The sequence below is a fragment of the Mesoplodon bidens genome (genome assembly GCF_964165515.1).
Source record: "Mesoplodon bidens genome assembly, chromosome: 19".
NCBI classification, from domain to species: domain Eukaryota; kingdom Metazoa; phylum Chordata; class Mammalia; order Artiodactyla; family Ziphiidae; genus Mesoplodon; species Mesoplodon bidens.
The window spans coordinates 28,831,397-28,850,118 of record NC_138179.1 but is presented as its reverse complement, the minus strand read 5'-3'; the positions used below and the strand labels follow the sequence as shown (position 1 = coordinate 28,850,118).

At 49.6% G+C, this 18,722-nt stretch overlaps 2 protein-coding genes across 2 annotated transcripts in view; both read left to right on the top strand.

Moving 5' to 3' along the window:
* Positions 1-3,936: 3,936 nt before the first annotated feature.
* On the top strand, positions 3,937-7,534 carry LOC308607033 (multidrug and toxin extrusion protein 1-like; the record flags this gene model as incomplete). Its single annotated transcript, XM_081218627.1, has 3 exons — positions 3,937-3,955; positions 4,937-5,031; positions 7,157-7,534. 3 exons carry the CDS (start codon positions 3,937-3,939, stop codon positions 7,532-7,534), a joined length of 492 nt encoding a protein of 163 aa, XP_081074753.1.
* Positions 7,535-7,904: 370 nt separating this feature from the next.
* Positions 7,905-18,722, top strand: part of LOC308607032 (multidrug and toxin extrusion protein 2-like) — a gene marked incomplete at its 5' end in the record, with an annotated part of 49,184 nt that continues 38,366 nt past the window's right edge. Inside the window, 8 exon segments of the mRNA XM_081218626.1 lie at positions 7,905-7,914; positions 8,922-9,095; positions 9,205-9,590; positions 9,793-9,894; positions 14,802-14,870; position 17,678; positions 17,681-17,822; positions 18,597-18,639. Of these exon segments, the coding sequence (XP_081074752.1) occupies positions 7,905-7,914; positions 8,922-9,095; positions 9,205-9,590; positions 9,793-9,894; positions 14,802-14,870; position 17,678; positions 17,681-17,822; positions 18,597-18,639 (927 nt within the window).

The following is an 18,722-nucleotide window of genomic DNA, read 5'->3' as shown; positions in this document are numbered from 1 at the left end:
GAAACAAAAGACCCCGAATAGCCAAGGCAGCCTTAAGGGAAAAAAATGGAGCTGGAGGAATCAGACTCCCTGACTTCAGACTATACTACAAACCTATAGTAATCAAGGCAGTATGGTACTGGCATAAAAACAGAAATATAGATCAGTGGAACAGCATAGAAAGCCCAGAGATAAGCCCACGCACCTATGGTCAACTAATCTATGATGGAGGAGGCAAGAATATACAGTGGAGAAAAGACAGTCTCTTCAGTAAGTGGTGCTGGGAAAACTGGACAGCTACATGTAAAAGAATGAAATTAGAACCCTCCCTAACACCATACACAAAAATAAACTAAAAATGGATTCGAGACCTAAATGTAAGACCGGACACTATAAAACTCTTAGAGGAAAACATAGGAAGAACACTCTTTGACATAAATCACAGCAAGATCTTTTTTGATCCACCTCCTAGAGTAATGGAAAGAAAAACAAAAATAAACAAATGGGACCTAATGAAACTTAAAAGCTTTTGCAAAGCAAAGGAAACTACAATCAAGACGAAAAGGCAACCCTCAGAATGGGAGAAAATATTTACAAACAAATCAGTGGACAAAGGATTAATCTCCAAAGTATATAAACAGCTCATGCAGCTCAATATTAAAAAAAATAAACAACCCAATCAAAAAATGGGCAGAAGGGCTTCCCTGGTGGCGCAGTGGTTGAGAGTCCGCCTGCCGATACACGGGACACGGGTTTGTGCCCCGGTCCGGGAAGATCCCACATGCCGTGCTGTGGTTGGGCCCGTGAGCCGTGGCCGCTGAGCCTGCGCGTCCGGAGCCTGTGCTCCGCAACGGGAGAGGCCACAACAGTGAGAGGCCCGTGTACCGCAAAAAAAAAACCCAAAACTGGGGAGAAGACCTAAATGGACATTTCTCCAAAGAAGACATACAGATGGCCAAGAAGGACATGAAAATCTGCTCAACATCACTAGTTATTAGAGAAATGCAAATCAAAACTACAATGAGGTATCACCTCATACTGGTTAGAATGGGCACCATCAGAAAATCTACAAACAAATGCTGGAGAGGGTGTGGAGAAAAGGGAACCCTCTTGCACTGTTGGTGGGAATGTAATTTGATACAGCCACTATGGAGAACAGTATGGAGGTTCCTTAAAAAACTAAAAATAGAACTACCATACGACCCAGCAATCCCACTACTGGGCCTATACCCAAAGAAAACCATAATTCAAAAAGACACATGCACCCCCAATGTTCATTGCAGCTCTATTTACAATAGTCAGGTCATGGAAGCAACCTAAATGCCCATTGACAGACAAATGGATAAAGAAGATATGGTACATATACGATGGAATATTACTCAGCCATAAAAGTGAAAGAAATTGGGTCGTTTGTAGAGACGTGGATGGATCTAGAGACTGTCATACAGAGTGAAGAAAGAAAGAGAAAAACAAATATCGTATATTAATGCATAAATGTGGAACCTAGAAAAATGGTACAGGTGAACCTGTTTGCAGGGCAGAAATATAGACACAGGTGTAGAGAACAAATGTATGGACACCAAGCAGGGAAAGTGGCGGGGGGGTGGTGTGGTGGTGGGATGAATTGGGAGATTGGAATTGACATGTATACACTAATATGTATAAAATAGATAAATGATAAGAACCTGCTGTATAAAAAAATAAATAAAATAAAATTCAAAAAAAGATATAAAATTTTGAATAATAAAATTAACAATGTTGATCAAATGGACACAGAACTCTGCATACAATAATTAGAGAGCAACGTTCTTGAGCCACACGGAACATTTTATAAAAATGTGATCACCTTCTAGATTATAAACTAAATCTCAACAAATTTCAAAGCGTATATATTACTCAGGTCACTTTCTCTGAGCCAATTACGATGAAGCTAGCAATCAGTCAGAAAAAGCTTACCAAAATTAGGGTATTTAAAAACACTTCTGGGAGTTCCCTGGTGGTCCAGTAGTTAGGACTTGGTACTGTCACTGCCAGTGGCCCCTGGTTCGGGGAACTAAGATTCCACAAGCAGCGTGGCTCAGCCAGAAAAAAAAAAAGAAAACAGTTCTAAGTAACTTCCTAGGTCAAAGACAAAAGCAAGCATACACTTAGACAATTTAAAAAAAGTATAGGGCTTCCCCGGTGGTGCAGTGGTTGAGAATCTCCCTGCCAGTGCAGGGAACGCGGGTTTGAGCCCTGGTCTGGGAAGATGCCACATGCCGCAGAGCAACTGGGCCCGCGAGCCACAACTACTGAGCCTGCACGTCTGGAGCCTGTGCTCCTTAACGAGAGGCCACGACAGTGAGAGGCCCACACACTGCAATTAAGAGTGGCTCCGGCTTGCCACAACTAGAGAAAGCCCTCGCACAGAAACGAGGACCCAACACAGCCAAAAATAAATAAATAAATTAATTTTTTAAAAAAAAACAGTATAAACATTGCAAAGGAGCAGAGAAAACTACTGTCATTATTTACAGAAGATGTGACTGCATAGCTGAAGGACCGAAAACGGCTGAAACATTACTGAAAGCAAAAGACATCAGTCAGATGGTGAAATACGAAAGTAATGTATGGAAAACTGGTAGTTTTTATAAGAGACACCAGCAACTAGTTAGAAGGAACAAGGTCAGAGCGGGCAAAGGTGGGAACCAAATGCTTCACACGCATTTTTATGATGTTTTGATTTTTTGCCACAAAGTGAATGTACTGTCTCATCCAAAAAAAGTTATTCACCCGGGTGGATGCTGTAGGACACAGGAAGACCTTCCCAAGGACACTTGGGCGTGGACAGTTTTGAATGACAGGGTGTTGGGCAGGCGGGAAGTGCAGACGGTAAAAAGCCTCAGGGACTAAGGGACCCGGGCACCTGAGGGGCACAGGCAGAGAAGACGTTTCTAGAACAAAACTTCTGACATCTGTGTCTAGGCTCTGGGATGGGAGGCCCCTGGCGGTGGCTTGTGTGGGGACAGGTGGAGCAGATGAGGGCTCCTCTGGAGGCCCCTGCGTGACCCCGTGGGTGACTTCCATATGTCACAGGTGTGACCTGTTGTCCCTGACCCCGTCCTAACGTGACATCTCTCCTGGGTCTCCCATTTGTGACGTCAACGTTCACAGCCCCCTCTGTGTCTGACCCAGTGTATGACCTTCCCATGTGATGCCTCTATGCACCGGTCACTGTGACCCTTGCCCTCTGGCTTCCAACTGAGTTTGGCTGGTGTGGAGGAAGGAACTAGAAGGTGTGAACAAAAATGCAGACCAACCAAAGGGGACCAGCAGAGGCTCTTCATGCCCAGCTGTGTGTGTGTGTGTGTGTGTGTGTATGTGTGTGTGTGTTGGGGGTGTGTGTCAGCCACTAGCACTGGAATCTGTCAGAGACTCCAAGGTGGGTTGAGGAGAAGGAAGGATTCATGGCGGGACAGAGGGGAGGCTCAGTGCTGCCCTGCCGGAGGCTGCTGGCCTGGGGGTGCTGGAGGCCGGCTGACTGGAAGTGGGGTGTCCTGTGTGCTTGGTCAGGGGCCATGTCTGCCTTTCTCTGGCTGGTCCTGACTTGGAAACAGGGACAAAAATTAGGGAAGCTGTCAGTTACTGATGGAGGCTTGGACATTTTGGGTCAATTGTTGCAGAAGTTATTATTTAGCTTCTTGGATTATCCCTGGAGATAGGGATCTGGCCTCTCATGAGTCTGACATAGGCTGGCTCCTGGGTTGTTTATTATAGGTAAGGGGTTGGCTTTCTGGGCAGGTTGCTTTAGATTGTGGGTCAGAGTTCTATTTTTGTATATAGTCTGAGCACTGTGACCACTGTTCACGTGTATATTCAGGCTCTCCCAGCTTGGAGTTTCTGATTCTGCTGTGGGTTCACTCTTGGCCAAAAGAACTCTCGTCACCTGGGGTCTCCCTCTGGGTCCTGTGCGGGTTAATGGGGCGGAGTTTTTACGGTACTTTGAGACCGGCGAGGCTTCTCCCATCCTCCACTCCCACTCAGCCACTCCTGTGTAGTCACCTCTCTGGGGATAATCCTGCCCTGGGATCTACTGAAGTCAGAGCAAGTCAGGTCTTGCATGAAGTTCCGAGGGAGGGAGCATCAGTCCTTTACAGGGCTGGCGACACGTGCATTTTTCGGGGGTGGGGGGGACGTGCCATGCGGCTCGTGGGATCTTAGTTCTCCGACCAGGGATTGAACCCAGGCCTTTGGCAGTGAAAGACTGCCGAGTCCCCTGGACCGCCAGGGGACTCCCAACATCTGCAGTCCCCTTTGGTGAGTAAAATGGGGCATAGTAGTTTGGAAGTACTGTTAGCAAGTATCAATAGTTTGTCTTTGAGTATTTCCTTATAATTGGCAGTTTTCTTTCTTTTTTTAAAATTAATTAATTAATTAATTAATTTTTGGCTGTGCTGGGTCTTAATTTCTGTTCGAGGGCTTTCTCTAGTGTGGCAAGTGGGGACCACTCTTCATCGCGGTGCGTGGGCCTCTCACTATCGCGGCTTCTCTTGTTGCGGAGCACAGGCTCCAGACACGCAGGCTCAGTAGTTGTGGCTCACGGGCCTAGTTGCTCCGTGGTATGTGGGATCTTCCCATACCAGGGCTCGAACCCGTGTCCCCTGCATTAGCAGGCAGATTCTCAACCACTGCGCCACCAGGGAAGCCCTGGCAGTTTTCTTAAAGCCAAATGTTATGGCCAAAAATAGCCTCTGAATGTTTGTTCTGAGATCCAGAAACCTGGAAGGTGGCCTCAGGGGTTTCTGGGCTTCCTGGAACCTTCTGGAAACTAACAGGGAGAGCAGGGTGGAGGTTTCTGGCTCACCATGGGCTCCACCTCAGCCATGAAAACAGATTCTCAGAAGTACTTAGGAGAAACACACCCCAGGGCGGCTGTTTTTCCACTGAATTAACCTCTATTAAATATTTCCACTTCCAGGTCTGTGGTTAGGGATCATCATCTGTGCTGTCTCTCAGGCTGTGTGTTTTCTAGGCTTTATTGCCCGGCTAAATTGGAAAAAAGCCTGTCAGCAGGTAACTACGCTCGTTGCTGTCCTCTCCTGAAAAACACACAGATCCAGTTTTACCTCTCTCTCCCTTATTTTGGAAGGTTCTTTTCTCTTTTATTATAAATGCTACTTTTTTGTCATTGTTGTTTTATTTTATTATAGTTGATTTACAATGTTGTGTTAGTTTCAGGTGTACAGCACAGTGATTTAGTTATACACATATATATACACACACACACACACACACCATATATGTGTGTGTGTATATATATATATATATATATGGGGTGTGTGTGTGTGTGTATTCTTTTTCAGATTCTTTTCCCTTATACAAAATATTGAGTATATGTCATTGTTTTAACTGGACTTAATTCAGATGTGAAGGGCTGGTGACCCTGGCTTTATTCCCCTTTGTTTATTCATCAGATAGAAAAACAGGGGTCTCTTTTCTTGCCTGGGTCCTATGCTAAACTTCCGCCTCTGTTCCTGAAAAGCCAATTTCAGGACAAGCTTTAGACCTGGAGAGAAAGGTGGAATGCCATCACATTTATCCTGATATTTATCCTGTTTTTATGTCTCCCAGTGTTTCATTAAGATACCTGTGGGCATCTTTGTCTGTAAACTTCCTAGGGTCAGTGTAGGGCGTCAGATAGGTGATGGAGAAAAGAGGCAAAGGACGAGGAAGGGAGAATTCTACAGGATCCCAGTCCCCGACATGCCATCATCTTTTTTCCATCCAACCTTCCCCACCCACTGACCCCACGTCAATCGTTACAAAAGATGATCCTGTACTTGTTAACTAGAGAGGCTCCCATGTTACCCATCAGTTAAAGAAAATGGCTCCACTGGGGAATTAAGCAAGTGTTTGATGAGCACTGTGGTGAAGCCTGTGGATTGACTTGTCTCATTTTCTAGGCTCAGGTACATGCCAATTTGAAACGAAATGTGGTCCAGGACAGGACTGCTGCTCTCTCCCAGGACCCACTTGGCCCAGGTATGACACAGCTGCCCCTGCTCTGGGGACAGGCCTGTCTAGGTGTTCACAACTAGATTTGCTGCACTGAGCTCCCACTTAAATAGGGCAATAATGTCTCATAAACAAATGATAAGGAACACCTGATTTCAGGTAAACAGTTGAAGTCTGTTTGCTTTTTTCTTAGTTTTTATTTTTGGCTGCGTTGGGTCTTTGTTGCTATGCGTGGGCTTTCTCTAGTTATGGCGAGTGGGGGCTACTCTTCGTTGCAGTGCGTGGGCTTCTCATTGTGGTGGCTTCTCTTGTTGTGGAGCACAGGCTCTAGGCACTTGGGCTTCAGTAGTGTGGCACGTGGGCTCTGTAGTTGTGGCACGCGAGCTCTAGAGCGCAGGCTCAGTAGTTGTGGCGCATGGGCTTAGTTGCTCCGCCGCCATGTGGGATCTTCCTGGGCCAGGGCTCGAACCTGTGTCCCTTACATTGGCAGGTGGATTTCCAACCACTGCGCCACCAGGGAAGCCCCCGAAGTTTGTTTGCTTTAATTGCAGACACGGACACACTGCTACAGATCATTAAAAGCTGCAGGTGATCAATTCAGTACTGATGCAAGCATTTCAGGTATTTTCCTTATTGTTACTCTTCTGAGGCATCCTGAGACTAAATCTAGGTCTGGGTCACTATCCTGCCTGGTACTTAGCAGGCCCTCTGGTGGGAAGACGCGCACCTCTCCCCAGTGCTGTGAGTGGCCTTGAATCATCTCTCAGGTCATCTTTCTCCTCCACTGGCCTTATTCTCTTTCTGAGATGCTAATTCGATGAGTGCTGGCCCCTTGAACATTTCCCCGAAGACTCTTAACCTAAAGAGCTACCTTATTTGTTGCATTACTTGGTGGGGCAGAGCCCCTGAGGACCCCAGCTGACCGCAGCGGGATCCAGTCCGTGTCTGTGGGTGAGTGGACAGAACCTGACATAGGATTTCCTTTTATCTCCATGGTAGCAACTGCTTCTTGAATTACCATTCTCCCAGCTAGTAGTGCATACACGCATCTCCTTTTATACAGAAGAAAAACACCCTTTTAAGGCACTGAGTTCCTCTTCATCTCCAGCAGGCCCTGGAAACCATGGAGCAATGTGGATAAGAGATGTTGAAAAAAAAGAGGAGGGGCTTCCCTGGTGGCGCAGTGGTTGGGAGTCCGCCTGCCGATGCAGGGGACACGGGTTCGTGCCCCGGTCCGGGAAGATCCCACATGCCGCGGAGCGGCTGGGCCTGTGAGCCATGGCCGTTGGGCCTGTGCGTCCGGAGCCTGTGCTCCGCAGCGAGAGAGGCCACAACAGTGAGAGACCCGCGTATCGCAAAAAAAAAAAAAAAAAAAAAAAAAAAAGAGGAGATTCAGTCGGATCAGCAGACATGCCAGGAAAAGGATCTTGAGATTCATCCAAGGTCCGCGTGGAAATTGTCTGGGAGACAGCTGGTGCTGTGGCAAGGGCTTCTGCTTTTTGGGGTCATTGTCATCTTGCTGGTGGGGATTTTAGTGAGAGTCTATATCAGAATTCAGTGATGTGGCGAGACAGAGAGAGAGAGAGAGAGAGAGAGGGAGGGAGAGGGAGAGGGAGAGGGAGAGAGAGAGAGAGAGAGAGAGAGGGAGAGAGGGAGAGAGGGAGGGAGGGAGGGAGGGAGGGAGGGAGGGAGAGAGAGAGTAGGCCAAGGGATGCTTCTGACCTTACCAACAAAAATTCATTGGCCTAAACGTGGCAGTTCGTTTTCAGTTAACGTTATTCAGCTGGGCCCATGGAGGTCAAGAACTGAGAGTTCCAAGATATATTTTCTGATGAAGAAAAGGAAGGAAGGGAAAAAGTACGTGCTAGTCCAAAACAACGTCAGGAAGATTACATCCACCACCATGTCAACCGAAGACCACTGTGTACCAGATGCATCGATGTATGGCTTTGTATATTTCTTCTGCTTACTGTTTTTTTTTAGATACAAACCCATACACCAAGGACTTAAGGATTCTTACTATGTGAATTATTTAAAATACATTTTACAATGTATCTTCCCTTAGATTATTATTCAGCGGGAAACGACATTTGTTAATATTCATTTGGTACCAAGGGTAATAGGCATGCTTAACAAACTTAAAAGGGGAGAAGACAGATTACCAAGAAGAAAGGAGTCAGGTGGCATCAATTAGCATGCTTCCTGTCAAGGGCCTCTCTTAACACGGGTTTGGATTGACATGTTGGCAGGCGCAGGGAGGCATGAAGCACCAGCACTTTGTTTCTGGGTGGTGGGCATCCCATAGAGAGAAATACAGGCTTTGAAGAGCTAATCCAGGCAAACTGGAGGGAAAAATCAGACCCTTTCCTATTCTGATAGAAGGAAGGGTTGATAAAGTTGGAAGGCAACAAAAATGAAAAGAGTGTTCTAGGAGAGGGGAGGATGGGGTCCTGGGCAGGCCCTGTTCGTCTTGTTTGGGCCTGTCCTCGTCTTAAAAAAGCTGCAGGCTTTTAGTGGCAGAGACGCGGTATATCCAGAAGGTTTTGTGCGGCCCCATCTCAAAAAGATGAGGTTTTAATGAATGCGCTCTTCTCCTTGGCCTTGGCAATTATTGGGAAAGTCTTTGAAGCTGTGAAAATCCAATAACTGCTAACTCCTCTTAGCGGGTGGGAGGGCGAGTCAACAGCGGCCTTGGATTAAGGGGTCATTCTTGCCTGCCGCCTTGCCGGGCTAGCTCCAGCTGTTAGCTTAGCAAGCCTTCCTACCTACTAAGCACGCTGCGTTCTGGGGTGGATACAAACTGCTAGGCGTGGCGAACAGATAATGGAAAAAATGAGAAAAGGTAGCTCCTTTGAGTGAAAAACACCCCAGGGCAGATTTCGGCGCGGGGAGGTGGAGGTATTCCCTAAGGCATCTCCACCCTCAGCGCTTCATTCCTCTTGGGTCAGTTAAGTGGAGGGTCACCTTCCAGGGACCAAGACGAAGGCTGCACCCGAGGTGGCCCTCGCGGTGGAGCCCCAGCAAAGCCCCCGTCCCGGCTTTTCGTTCCCTCCCCACCGGGCACGGGGGCTCGTCCTACCCGCTGCAAATTGCGGGCGGCTGGGAGCGCAACACCCCGGGGAGTAAATTCTTTGACCCAGTCTGGGGGGAGACATCACCCGGAAACCAGCGAAGGCTAACTCGGCCCCCCTGCACTGTTCCCACCTGCCCCTTCCGCGCCCCCCCACCAAGGCCGCCCCTCCCCTGAGTCCCGTGGGCCACGGAAGGCGGGGGCCGGGTCGGCGGCGGTAGGGGGCGGGTCGGGGCCTCCCCACCGCCAATCCCGCCACCGCCCGCCGCCCCGCCCACCCAGCCCCTACCTTCCCCGGCCCACCGCCCCCGCCGCCTCCCGCGCACTCCCGAAGCGGGCGCGCCCGCCGCCGAGCGCCTCCCGCGATGGCATGGAGACCCCCGCTGCCCCTGTGCCGCCCGCTGCCGAGAGCCCCTCGTCCGCCCGCGACGGCGCCCAGAGGCCCGGGACCCCCGGCTGGCGCAAATGCCTGCGGCCTCTGCGGGGCGCGCTGCCGCCCGACGTGGGGCGCGAGATGGCGGAGCTGGAGGCGCTCGCGGGCCCAGTGGTGAGTGCGCGGCCCCTTGCCGCCCTCCCCGCGGTCCCTCTCCCTGCGGTCCCCCCCGTCCCCCGCGGTCCCTCATCCCGTGGTCCCTCTCCCCGCGGCCCCCCCCGTCCCCCGCGGTCCGGCCGGTGGACCAGTGCCGTCCCGCGCTGTCTCGGGCGGGAGGGTCGGTGTAATGCGCTGTCCTTCGCTTTCCTCACCCCAGTTCCTCGCGCAGCTGCTCATCTTTCTCATCAGCCTCGTCAGCTCCGTATTCTGCGGACACCTGGGCAAGGTCGAGCTGGATGCGGTTACGCTTGCTGACTCGGTAGGTTTTTACATTCTTTTCTTCTTTTTTTTTGGGGGGGGGCTGAAGACTTGGAAAAGCCTGGAATTTGAGTTGTGTGATGTCTGACATCTGCACCTTCACAGGGTCGGAGCTTGACCTGGGGGTTCCATTACCCTATCGTTAGATTTGGAAGGAGACTGTGTCAACTACTTAGAAAAGGTGTTCTCCGAACTCTCAAACCATCCCATGGTGACCGACCTCTAATTGGTCTGGGGACCAGGTATTGCAAAGAATTCGTAGCAATGAGGCAAACTCTGCTGGTAGAACTAAAAGAACTGCATTTTTTTTTCTATTATGAAGTTAAACCAGATAACATATCTAGAACTAGGTTGACTGCTGTTAGTTTGAATTACACAGTTCATTAAGGTGGTGCTATTTCAGCCTTGTAATAAAGTGTCTCCCTTCCACCATGGATTGAAATTACACCCCCTTTGAAGTCCCTGCACTTTTGCTGGTGATGTAGTGGAAAGCTGACTCTCTCCTGCGTTTCGTCCATGCTTTCAAAGAAGGTGAAAAGCTTCTCTAGCTGGTAATGGCAGGTGGTGTTTCCCAGTCTCAGAAAATGCCCCTCCTGTTCCCACCCAGGTGGCTAGAGCCCTAAGATCATGGCGGGGCCATAGAAGTTTTCCTTATGGTTGAGACCACCTTGGTATATGGAATCATACATTTTATTTACAGGTCTATTATTGGGTGAACCCGTTTGGTAGGTTGCCTTTTCATTTTGTTGATGGTTTCCTTTGCTGTGCAGAAGCTTTTTAGTTTCATGTAGTCCCATTTATTTTTGCTTTTCTTGCCTCTGATTTTGGTGTCAGGTCCAAAAAATCATGCCCAAGACTTGTTAAAGGAGCTTACCGCCTAAGTCTTCTTCCAGGAGTTTTATGGTTTCAGGTCTTATGTTCAAGTCTTTCACCCATTTTGAGTTGGTTTTGTGTATGGTGTGAGATACGGGTCCAGTTTCATTCTTTTGCATTCAGACTCTCCTTTCCCGGCACCCAGTTTTGGACAACCTATCTGGTACACCATCTGTACTTTTCCTTGTTGATGATCTGTACGTGGCCTCTTCTGTGTTCACTGACAACCTCAGGACCTGAGTGCTTGTCTCCTTGGGTGTGTGGGTCCCCCTCCTTCCATCTCGCTGGCTTCCAGGACCCCCAAATGCACATCGGGCCCCACACCCTGCACATTTCCAGCCCTCCGCGTGCACCCACAGCAGAAGCTTTAAACTTTACACTCACCACCCTTTATCCCTGGAGCCCTGTCGAGTCCCCACACCCTTGCTGCCTGTCCTTTGCCCTCAAGGGTGTTTCCCATGCTGGGATCCCTCCATCCTCACTCGCTCTGCAGCCCCTGCTTGGTCCCCTCCCAGAATCCAGGGCCAGTCAATGCCTGATCCCCACCCCTTCCTTCAGCCCTGCCACCTGGATCCCCATCACTCTTCTCTCTCTTTTTTAAAAATTTATTTATTTATTTATTTATTTTTGGCTGCATTGATTGGGTCTTTGTTGCTGCGCGTGGGCTTTTCTCTAGTTGCGGCGGGTGGGGGCGGGGGCTACTCTTCCGTTGAGGTGCGCGGGCTTCTCATTGCGGTGGCTTGTTGCGGAGCACGGGCTCTAGGCGCGCGGGCTCAGTAGTTGTGGCTCATGGGCTTAGTTGCTCCGTGGCATGTGGGATCTTCCCGGACTAGGGCTCGAATGCGTGTCCCCTGCATTGGCAGGCGGATTCTTAACCACTGCGCCACCAGGGAAGTCTCTCATCACTCTTTTCTTTGAGACCAGCCTTCTACCTGGACTCAGAACCATCCTTTCTCCTCCAGCCCCTTCCCTTTCACTAGTGCTACTGAATTTAGATAAAGTATCCAAGTCTATCCTTGTGCAGCCCCCTCTCTGGCCTCTATCCACTTACGCTCTTTGCCAGAAAGTCTACACTGCGTCTTCATTTTCCTTTTCTCCCCATTGCAAACTGGCCTCTATTTCCCCACTGTTCCATTTAACCTACTCTTCCGAAAGTTGCCAGTGACCCCCCCCCCGCCCCCAATCTCCAGAGAACTTGCCCTCACCTGGCCGCCTTCCCCCACCTCCCTCCTGGGAACTCTCCGCACCTGCCAGTCCTCCCTGGTTCCTCTTCTGGTAGTTGTGCTGATTCTTTTCCCCTACTCCTTTGTTTGTTGGGGACCATCCTGTCCTGGGAGCACCCTACACACGGCCCCGTCTGCATCAGTCAGCGAGCCCTGCTGCCTTAATTGCCCACATTTCTTAAAATCACTTTTTTTCTGTTTTCTGCTACTACACTCTTGCAGCTTGGCCTTCATCCCTCCTGCCAGCCGCAAGGCCTCCCCTCCTCCCGCCCTGACTGCATCCTGCCCTCCCCCATCCTGCAGCTAGAGTCGCGCCCCTCCCGGCTTCTGACCTCTGGGCATCTCAGCCCCCTGCTTGTGGTGCCCACTGCTTTCTGTTAGCTGCATGCGGGGTCCGGGTGTGTCTGCCTAGACAGGGCTGGGTGACCTGCACAAAACTGTCCCTGAGGACTCCCAGGCAGCCAGAGCCCCCACCTCCAGGCTGTGCTGGTCTGTCTCTGCCTGCTTTCTTGTGATTGGCCAGCTCCTATTAGCTTTTGCTGAGCCTGGTACCAGCAGAGATGCGGCCCCAGCAGACGTCTCAGAAATGCGTAACTTCGGAGACCCGAGCAGCCAGCCGGCTCTCACCCAGGCGTCCCCTGAATGTATGTTTTTCTTCTCAGCTCTGCACCTTTATGTTTTCCCACCTGTAACATGGTGAGGGTTTAAAGCATGATGATTGTGTATGCCTGTAGAATCCCACGGTGCCTGTTTTTTCATTTATTTCACCAAAACTATTTTGAAACCTATCTTGGGAGGGGAATTCAGATTTTATATGTGTTTTTTGGTGATTCTTTCCCTCTTTCTGTTTTTCCCCTAAAGCACTCAATGATAAGAGGGTAACGGAAGAGTTCCTAGTTTTTGAAGTAAAAATAAAATAGGAATACACCCAGCAAGGACCTACTGTACGGCACAGGGGACTATACTCAATATCCTGTGATAAACCATAATGGAAAAGAATCTAAAAAAGAATAGATACATATACACATATATAAAACGGAATCACTTTGCTGTACACCTGAAACCAACACAACATTGTAAATCAACTATATTTCAATAAAAACAAAGATTTGGTGTGTGACTAACATGAAAAAAAAAATAATACAGTAAATACAAACCTAAAATTAGACAGGCTTGAAAAGGGCATGTGGGAAGGTGGCTATTTTCCAAAGTCAGGCATTTGTGTGGATAAGGTCTTAGATAAGGGGGTCTGTGCCTGTCTTCTCGGGCAGTGGGTGGCCAGACTTTTGCTTTTAATCAGCTGTTAAATTGTAACAAATTGCTAGGGAGACAATAGGCTCATTTCAAGAAGACTCTATTTATGAAAGCCAGGCCCAGTTAGAAATTTTTTTACCTTGTGAAAAAACTCAGGATATAGTATGAGAGGGTTTACAAAAGTGTTTGGTTTTAAAAGAAAAGTACATTTCTATACACCCACCTTGTTCCACAGAGCATTTGAGTTGGTTTATAAAAATACTTTCAAGGCAGATAGAGTCGGGTCCAAGACACATGGATGGAAGAAGACGCAAGGTGGGGTGGTGGTGACGGCATCTGAGGGGCTGCAGATCTGCTCCGAACTCCCCACCCATGTGGTTCCCCCAAGTGTTCCTGAGCCATCTCTCAGGGAAGAGCAGCTTTTCTTGATGCTGAGTCATAGGGAGTTTCTCTTGTAGAGTTTCATAAAGTGGACACCCTGATGTGGAAGCCCGTGTCCTGGATAACATGCTCTGAGATACAGTAGCAGTTCCTGTGCATCTTTTATCACACTGGCTGCTGGGAGAGGAAAGTGTGACATCAGGGCTGGGTTGGCAAAAACTTGTTGACTTTAACCAAAGCCGTCTCTGAATAGTAACTTGACCCAGATGGACTTGAAGTTGTAGAGGAAGAATGATACCAAAGTGCATTCATTTACCCAAAAATGGCTCACGTGTGACATTGTTTTTCAGTACAAAACTCTTGAGAAATTGGCATGCTTCATCTTTCTCTCTTCCTGGAAAGCCGAGGTGTTCTGGGGCTTTTGCCCTGACACTGTCCTGGGTGGACTCAGCAGAGAGCATCTTGGGGTGGATGCCCCTTCCTGCTCTGAGGGTGGCCTGTCACTGACTCCTGGGGGCTCAGCCGAGAAGGTCATCCTGAGGCTGCCATCACTGCTAGATGTGAGCCCAGGATGGAAACGAGGGTCTTCAGCTCCCCCCACCCAGCTCCGCTGGGCTCTGACCCTTACCTGCAGGTCACTGCTTGGGCCCTTGGTTGTCGGGGGCACTGGGTGGGGTCTGGGCGAGAGGCTGACACAAAAGTGGTGCCGTTCCTCACTGGAGGACCAGAGCCTGGGGCCAGGCTGCCCAGCTTCAGGTCGCCATCTGAGTGATGTAAACTTGCTGTGATTCAGATGACCCATAAGATGGGAGTAGTGATCGTAGCATTGTGTGTGTGAAGGGTTTGGGACGACCCTGCACGTAGCACATGCTCAGTCTGGGTTTGCTGCTGTTATCATTAAATGTACACCGTAGATCAGGGGTATCACGTTCAGGTGTTAACTGCAACATTACTTTTATTAAATACAGAAGTTGTTAACACACTGTGGGTTTAGGAAAAACTAGGTTGTTGGCTCCCCTGGTTGATGCAGGTGACTGTGATCCTGTAGTCAGACTGTACGTTCTGTGCGACAGTGGACAAGGACAGGTGTGGACACCATGGGATCTGAGACACAGACCACCAGCTGCTCCCGCCTGGTCCCGGATGCGTGCCACACCTGCTCTGCTGTTCCTTGCAGGTTGTGAATGTTGCCGGGGTTTCCGTTGGAACTGGCTTGGCCTCCACTTGTGACACGCTCATGTCTCAGGTGAGGACCACCCTGCCCCACAGACCTTGCTTTGTCAATGATCTTTCGTTGTAGAACCAATCTAGGGGACTGAGGACAGGCTGTGGTTTTGCGGCCTTTTGTTTGTCGGATACCCCGCTGCTGATGGCTGTAAATGGAGTGGAGCTGGCTTTACTAACCCTGTCCTCTGGTCCATCTACTCAGGGCTGTTCTCCTTTTTCCGTCCTGTCTGATCCCTCCCACCCTAAAACCATCCTCCTTCATCCACTGCCCCTCTGTCTCCTCTCCTTCAAACCAAGCTGCTTGAAGCTGTCCCTTGTGGTCCCTGTCTGGACACCGCCCTGGACTCAGCACCCATCACTGATTCCGTTCCTGTGCACCCCCCCCACCCCCCACCCCCGTCCTGGTCCTCAACCAGCGCAGCCACTGCCGCTCTCCACCACTCCCTGGTTGCCACGGTTGCAGATCCTGCAATGGTCCAGCCACCTCTCCGGTGGCTCCTTCTCAGTCTGTGGTGTCTGTTCTTCTTCTTCCTGCCCCTTGGAGCCCCCTGCCCTCACCTACCTCCCGCTGTGGTACATCCTCCCCCGGCTGCTGTCTCCCCCGCCACCAGCGGTGGTGAAGATTCACGTCGCCATCTCCTGCCTGACATCTCTTCCCAGAGGGCCAGGCTCCATTCTGTCCTCAGACCCAGCTCATCCAGGATTAAGCTCGCCTGTGTTCCCCTGTAGAGTTCCCTCTCTCAGGAGTACACCACCCGCTCGCTACTCAAGCCAGAAGCCGTCTGCTTCCTCCCCCATCTCCCCACGTTAGCAGAACTGTTGATTGCTCTTGACTTTGACTCGTGGTGTTTCTTGACTCTGCTTGTTTCTCTTCATCCTTACTGCCTGTCCTGGGATTGGGAGCGCTGGGCTGGTGTACAGGCATCACCAGCGCAGAGACAGATGCCAGTCAAGGCCTTTTACTCCTGGCTCTGTCTCTTATCTCACCCACCTGATCTATAACCATAGTGGTTTTCCTTCTAGACTCTGAGCTCCTTAGGGAGAAAGGCTGTGTCCCTTTCAGTCTCTGAAGCCCTATGGTTCAGCATTGTGCTTGCTATTATAGCAGGTACCTTGGAAATTTGTTGAATGGGTGAGAAGGAGGCAGAGATGGGTGGATGGATGGATGGATGAGTGGCTCTATGATGAATGAGTGTGTAGATGAATGAATGGGTTGGGTGTATGATGGATGAATGAGTGGGTGGGTATATGATGCATGAGTGGATGAATGAGTGGGTGGGTGGGTGGTCAGATGGATGAATGAATGGCTGGGGCGGGGTGGTATATGATGGATGAGTCCTACCTTTAAACCCAAAGCCTGGGAGAGTGAGGACAGGGTTACATGCCAAGGAAGGAGCAGTGCTGAGCGAATGTAGTATCTCCTGAGCTGTTGCCCTCGGCTCCCATCAGGTAATGCATGAGGGTTTCCTGAGATCGTTTTTCCAGGCTAAGCTGAACACAGCTCTGAAGGACTTAATGTAATTTAGGCCAAAGCTAACTCTGGATTGTCGTGATATAGGATATGAAATTTTATTTCAAAAGAGTTTCTTGGGTCCCTTTTTTTTTTGCACCATTTCAACATTTCAGTCATTTTTATTCATATATATATACTTTTTAACAAAAAGGCTGTATCTTAATTTGTTTCCCCACTTATCAATATATAATGGACATCTTTCTGTATTATTAAATGTAATTCCATAGTGGCACATTGTTTCCCAAATTTTAAATAGCTTTTAAAAAAGATTATAAAGGCCAAACACATATAGAAATTTTAGGTTATCTAGAAAAGTATTTTAAAAAGTGGAAAAAAATCACTAAAATTTACCCCCGCCCACCCCCCAGTTACCTCTATTAACTTTTTGGTGAATATCCTGCAAATATTTCAATCTGTGTACATTTATGCACCCACACAATTCTAGCATTTACATATGTTTTTTTTTTTCCCTCCCCTTCAACAGTGTTTGGAGAATGTTCTGTTTCAATGAAGTCGGTGTATACTTTCCCATTTAATATTTGCATAATATTCTGTAATATGTCACTGGTATTTCCATTCTTTCGTTACTGAGTGTTTAATTTAGTCCCATTGTCTCTTTTAATGTGTGTTGAGGTCAGTCGCTTTTGGTTGAAGAAAGAGACAGTCATTCCGTTACTTGCAGAGAGAGGAGGCCTGGGCCGGGGCACTGGGGAGCGGCCTGTCCACCTCCCCACTCTCTGTGCCCTGGCCTCCCACCTGCCCCTCCGCAGCTCGTGGGGTTCCTCTGCTTGGACCTGTCCAGTGACCCCTCCCCTCCCCACTCTGTTCCAGCCCTGCAGTGCCCTCAGGCTGCTCCCGCTCATTCTCTTGCCATCAGCCCCTGGGTGAGGCCCCCCCATCACCAGGTCAAGAGCTGTGCTCACCACCGCCCCAACACTCTATCCTCTTCCCCTTCCCGGATTGATTTTTTTCCTATGAGAGCAGGGAATTTGCTCCCTGCTGAGTTAGTTCCCAGGCCTCACGGCTGTCTGGCACGTAGTAGGTGTTCTAGAAGTATCTGCTGAATGAATCCAGAAGGCTCCAACATGCGCCCAGTTCTTCTCACACCTTTTAAGCTCAGCTCTTTCCTGCCCGGTTCCCTGGAGCAGGGGACCAGTCATCCTGGGCAACCAGCTCAGCGGCTGGGGTGGGAGCAGATAGCAGGAAGCACCCAGCAGGGCTGCTGGTGGCGGGCAGGGCACTTGCGGTGGGGCTCTGTTGGCGGGGCAGGCGGCCCAGGCGCTGCATTCTCCATCACTATTTGTGTTCCCAAGTCCTTGGAGCCAAGAACCTAAAACGTGTGGGGATCGTCCTTCAGAGAAGCATCCTCATCCTGATGCTGTGCTGCTTCCCGTGCTGGGCCCTCTTCCTGAACATCGAGAGCCTCCTGTTCCTGAAGCAAGACCCCGAGGTCTCCAGGTCAGCTGGATCTCTAGCATCACAAGCCCAGGGTCACAGTCAGTGGCTGGCTGGTTATCTTGCCTGTGTTGACATTTTCGGTCAGTCACCTGGACTTGAACCCTGTGGAAGGTGGAAGCTGTGACTCTGGCCTGTGGGACCCTGGGCTGGTGGGGACCCCCTGATGCGGATGCACAGGGACCCTGCCCTCCGGGAGACATGGCCCCACCTGCCCTTCACGGAGTTTCTCTGTTTGGCGTTTTGCACACGCACAGTTTCCCCAGCGCGTAGAAGAGGGCAACGTGGCCGCCTCACGTTTGTTTTTAGAGTCGGGATTTTTAACCCTCAGTTCTAGCAGGCTCCCCAGTGATGTTGGGGATACTGGATGCAGGGAGAGACTGTCCTTTCTGGAGATGCAGGCTGTCCTTTCTGGAGACTGTTGGTCTTGCTTCCTTGTGAGGTATAGCTGCAGTCCTGGCTCTTCCAAGAGGCTTCCGAATTTTGCCCAACTTTCAGTTCATTTGGCTGTGTTCCTTCCAGCTTTTCTGCCTAGGATGACCTGAAAAACGTCAAGTCCAGCCCCCCTGAGTAAGCAGACATTTAGCAGGCCTGATGTGATGTCGACTTACGTTGCAAAGAAACAGTCGCTTACAAGTGTTATTAACTTTCTCCCATATAAATTATCTTTAGTTTTAGTTTTAATTTTTAGAAAATACTCTGTGGATTCAGCTTGAAGACAGCATTACCAGCAATTGTTTTAATATTAACTGGAGGCTCTTCTGTTGTCTGTTTTAGGATAGCCCAGATCTTTGTGACGATTTTAATCCCTTCTCTTCCGGTAAGTGTCAAGAACATCCTTGCGTTTTGGTACACGAAGCAGCTCATGAACACGGGCCTCCCTCCTTTTGTTTGTTTATTTTA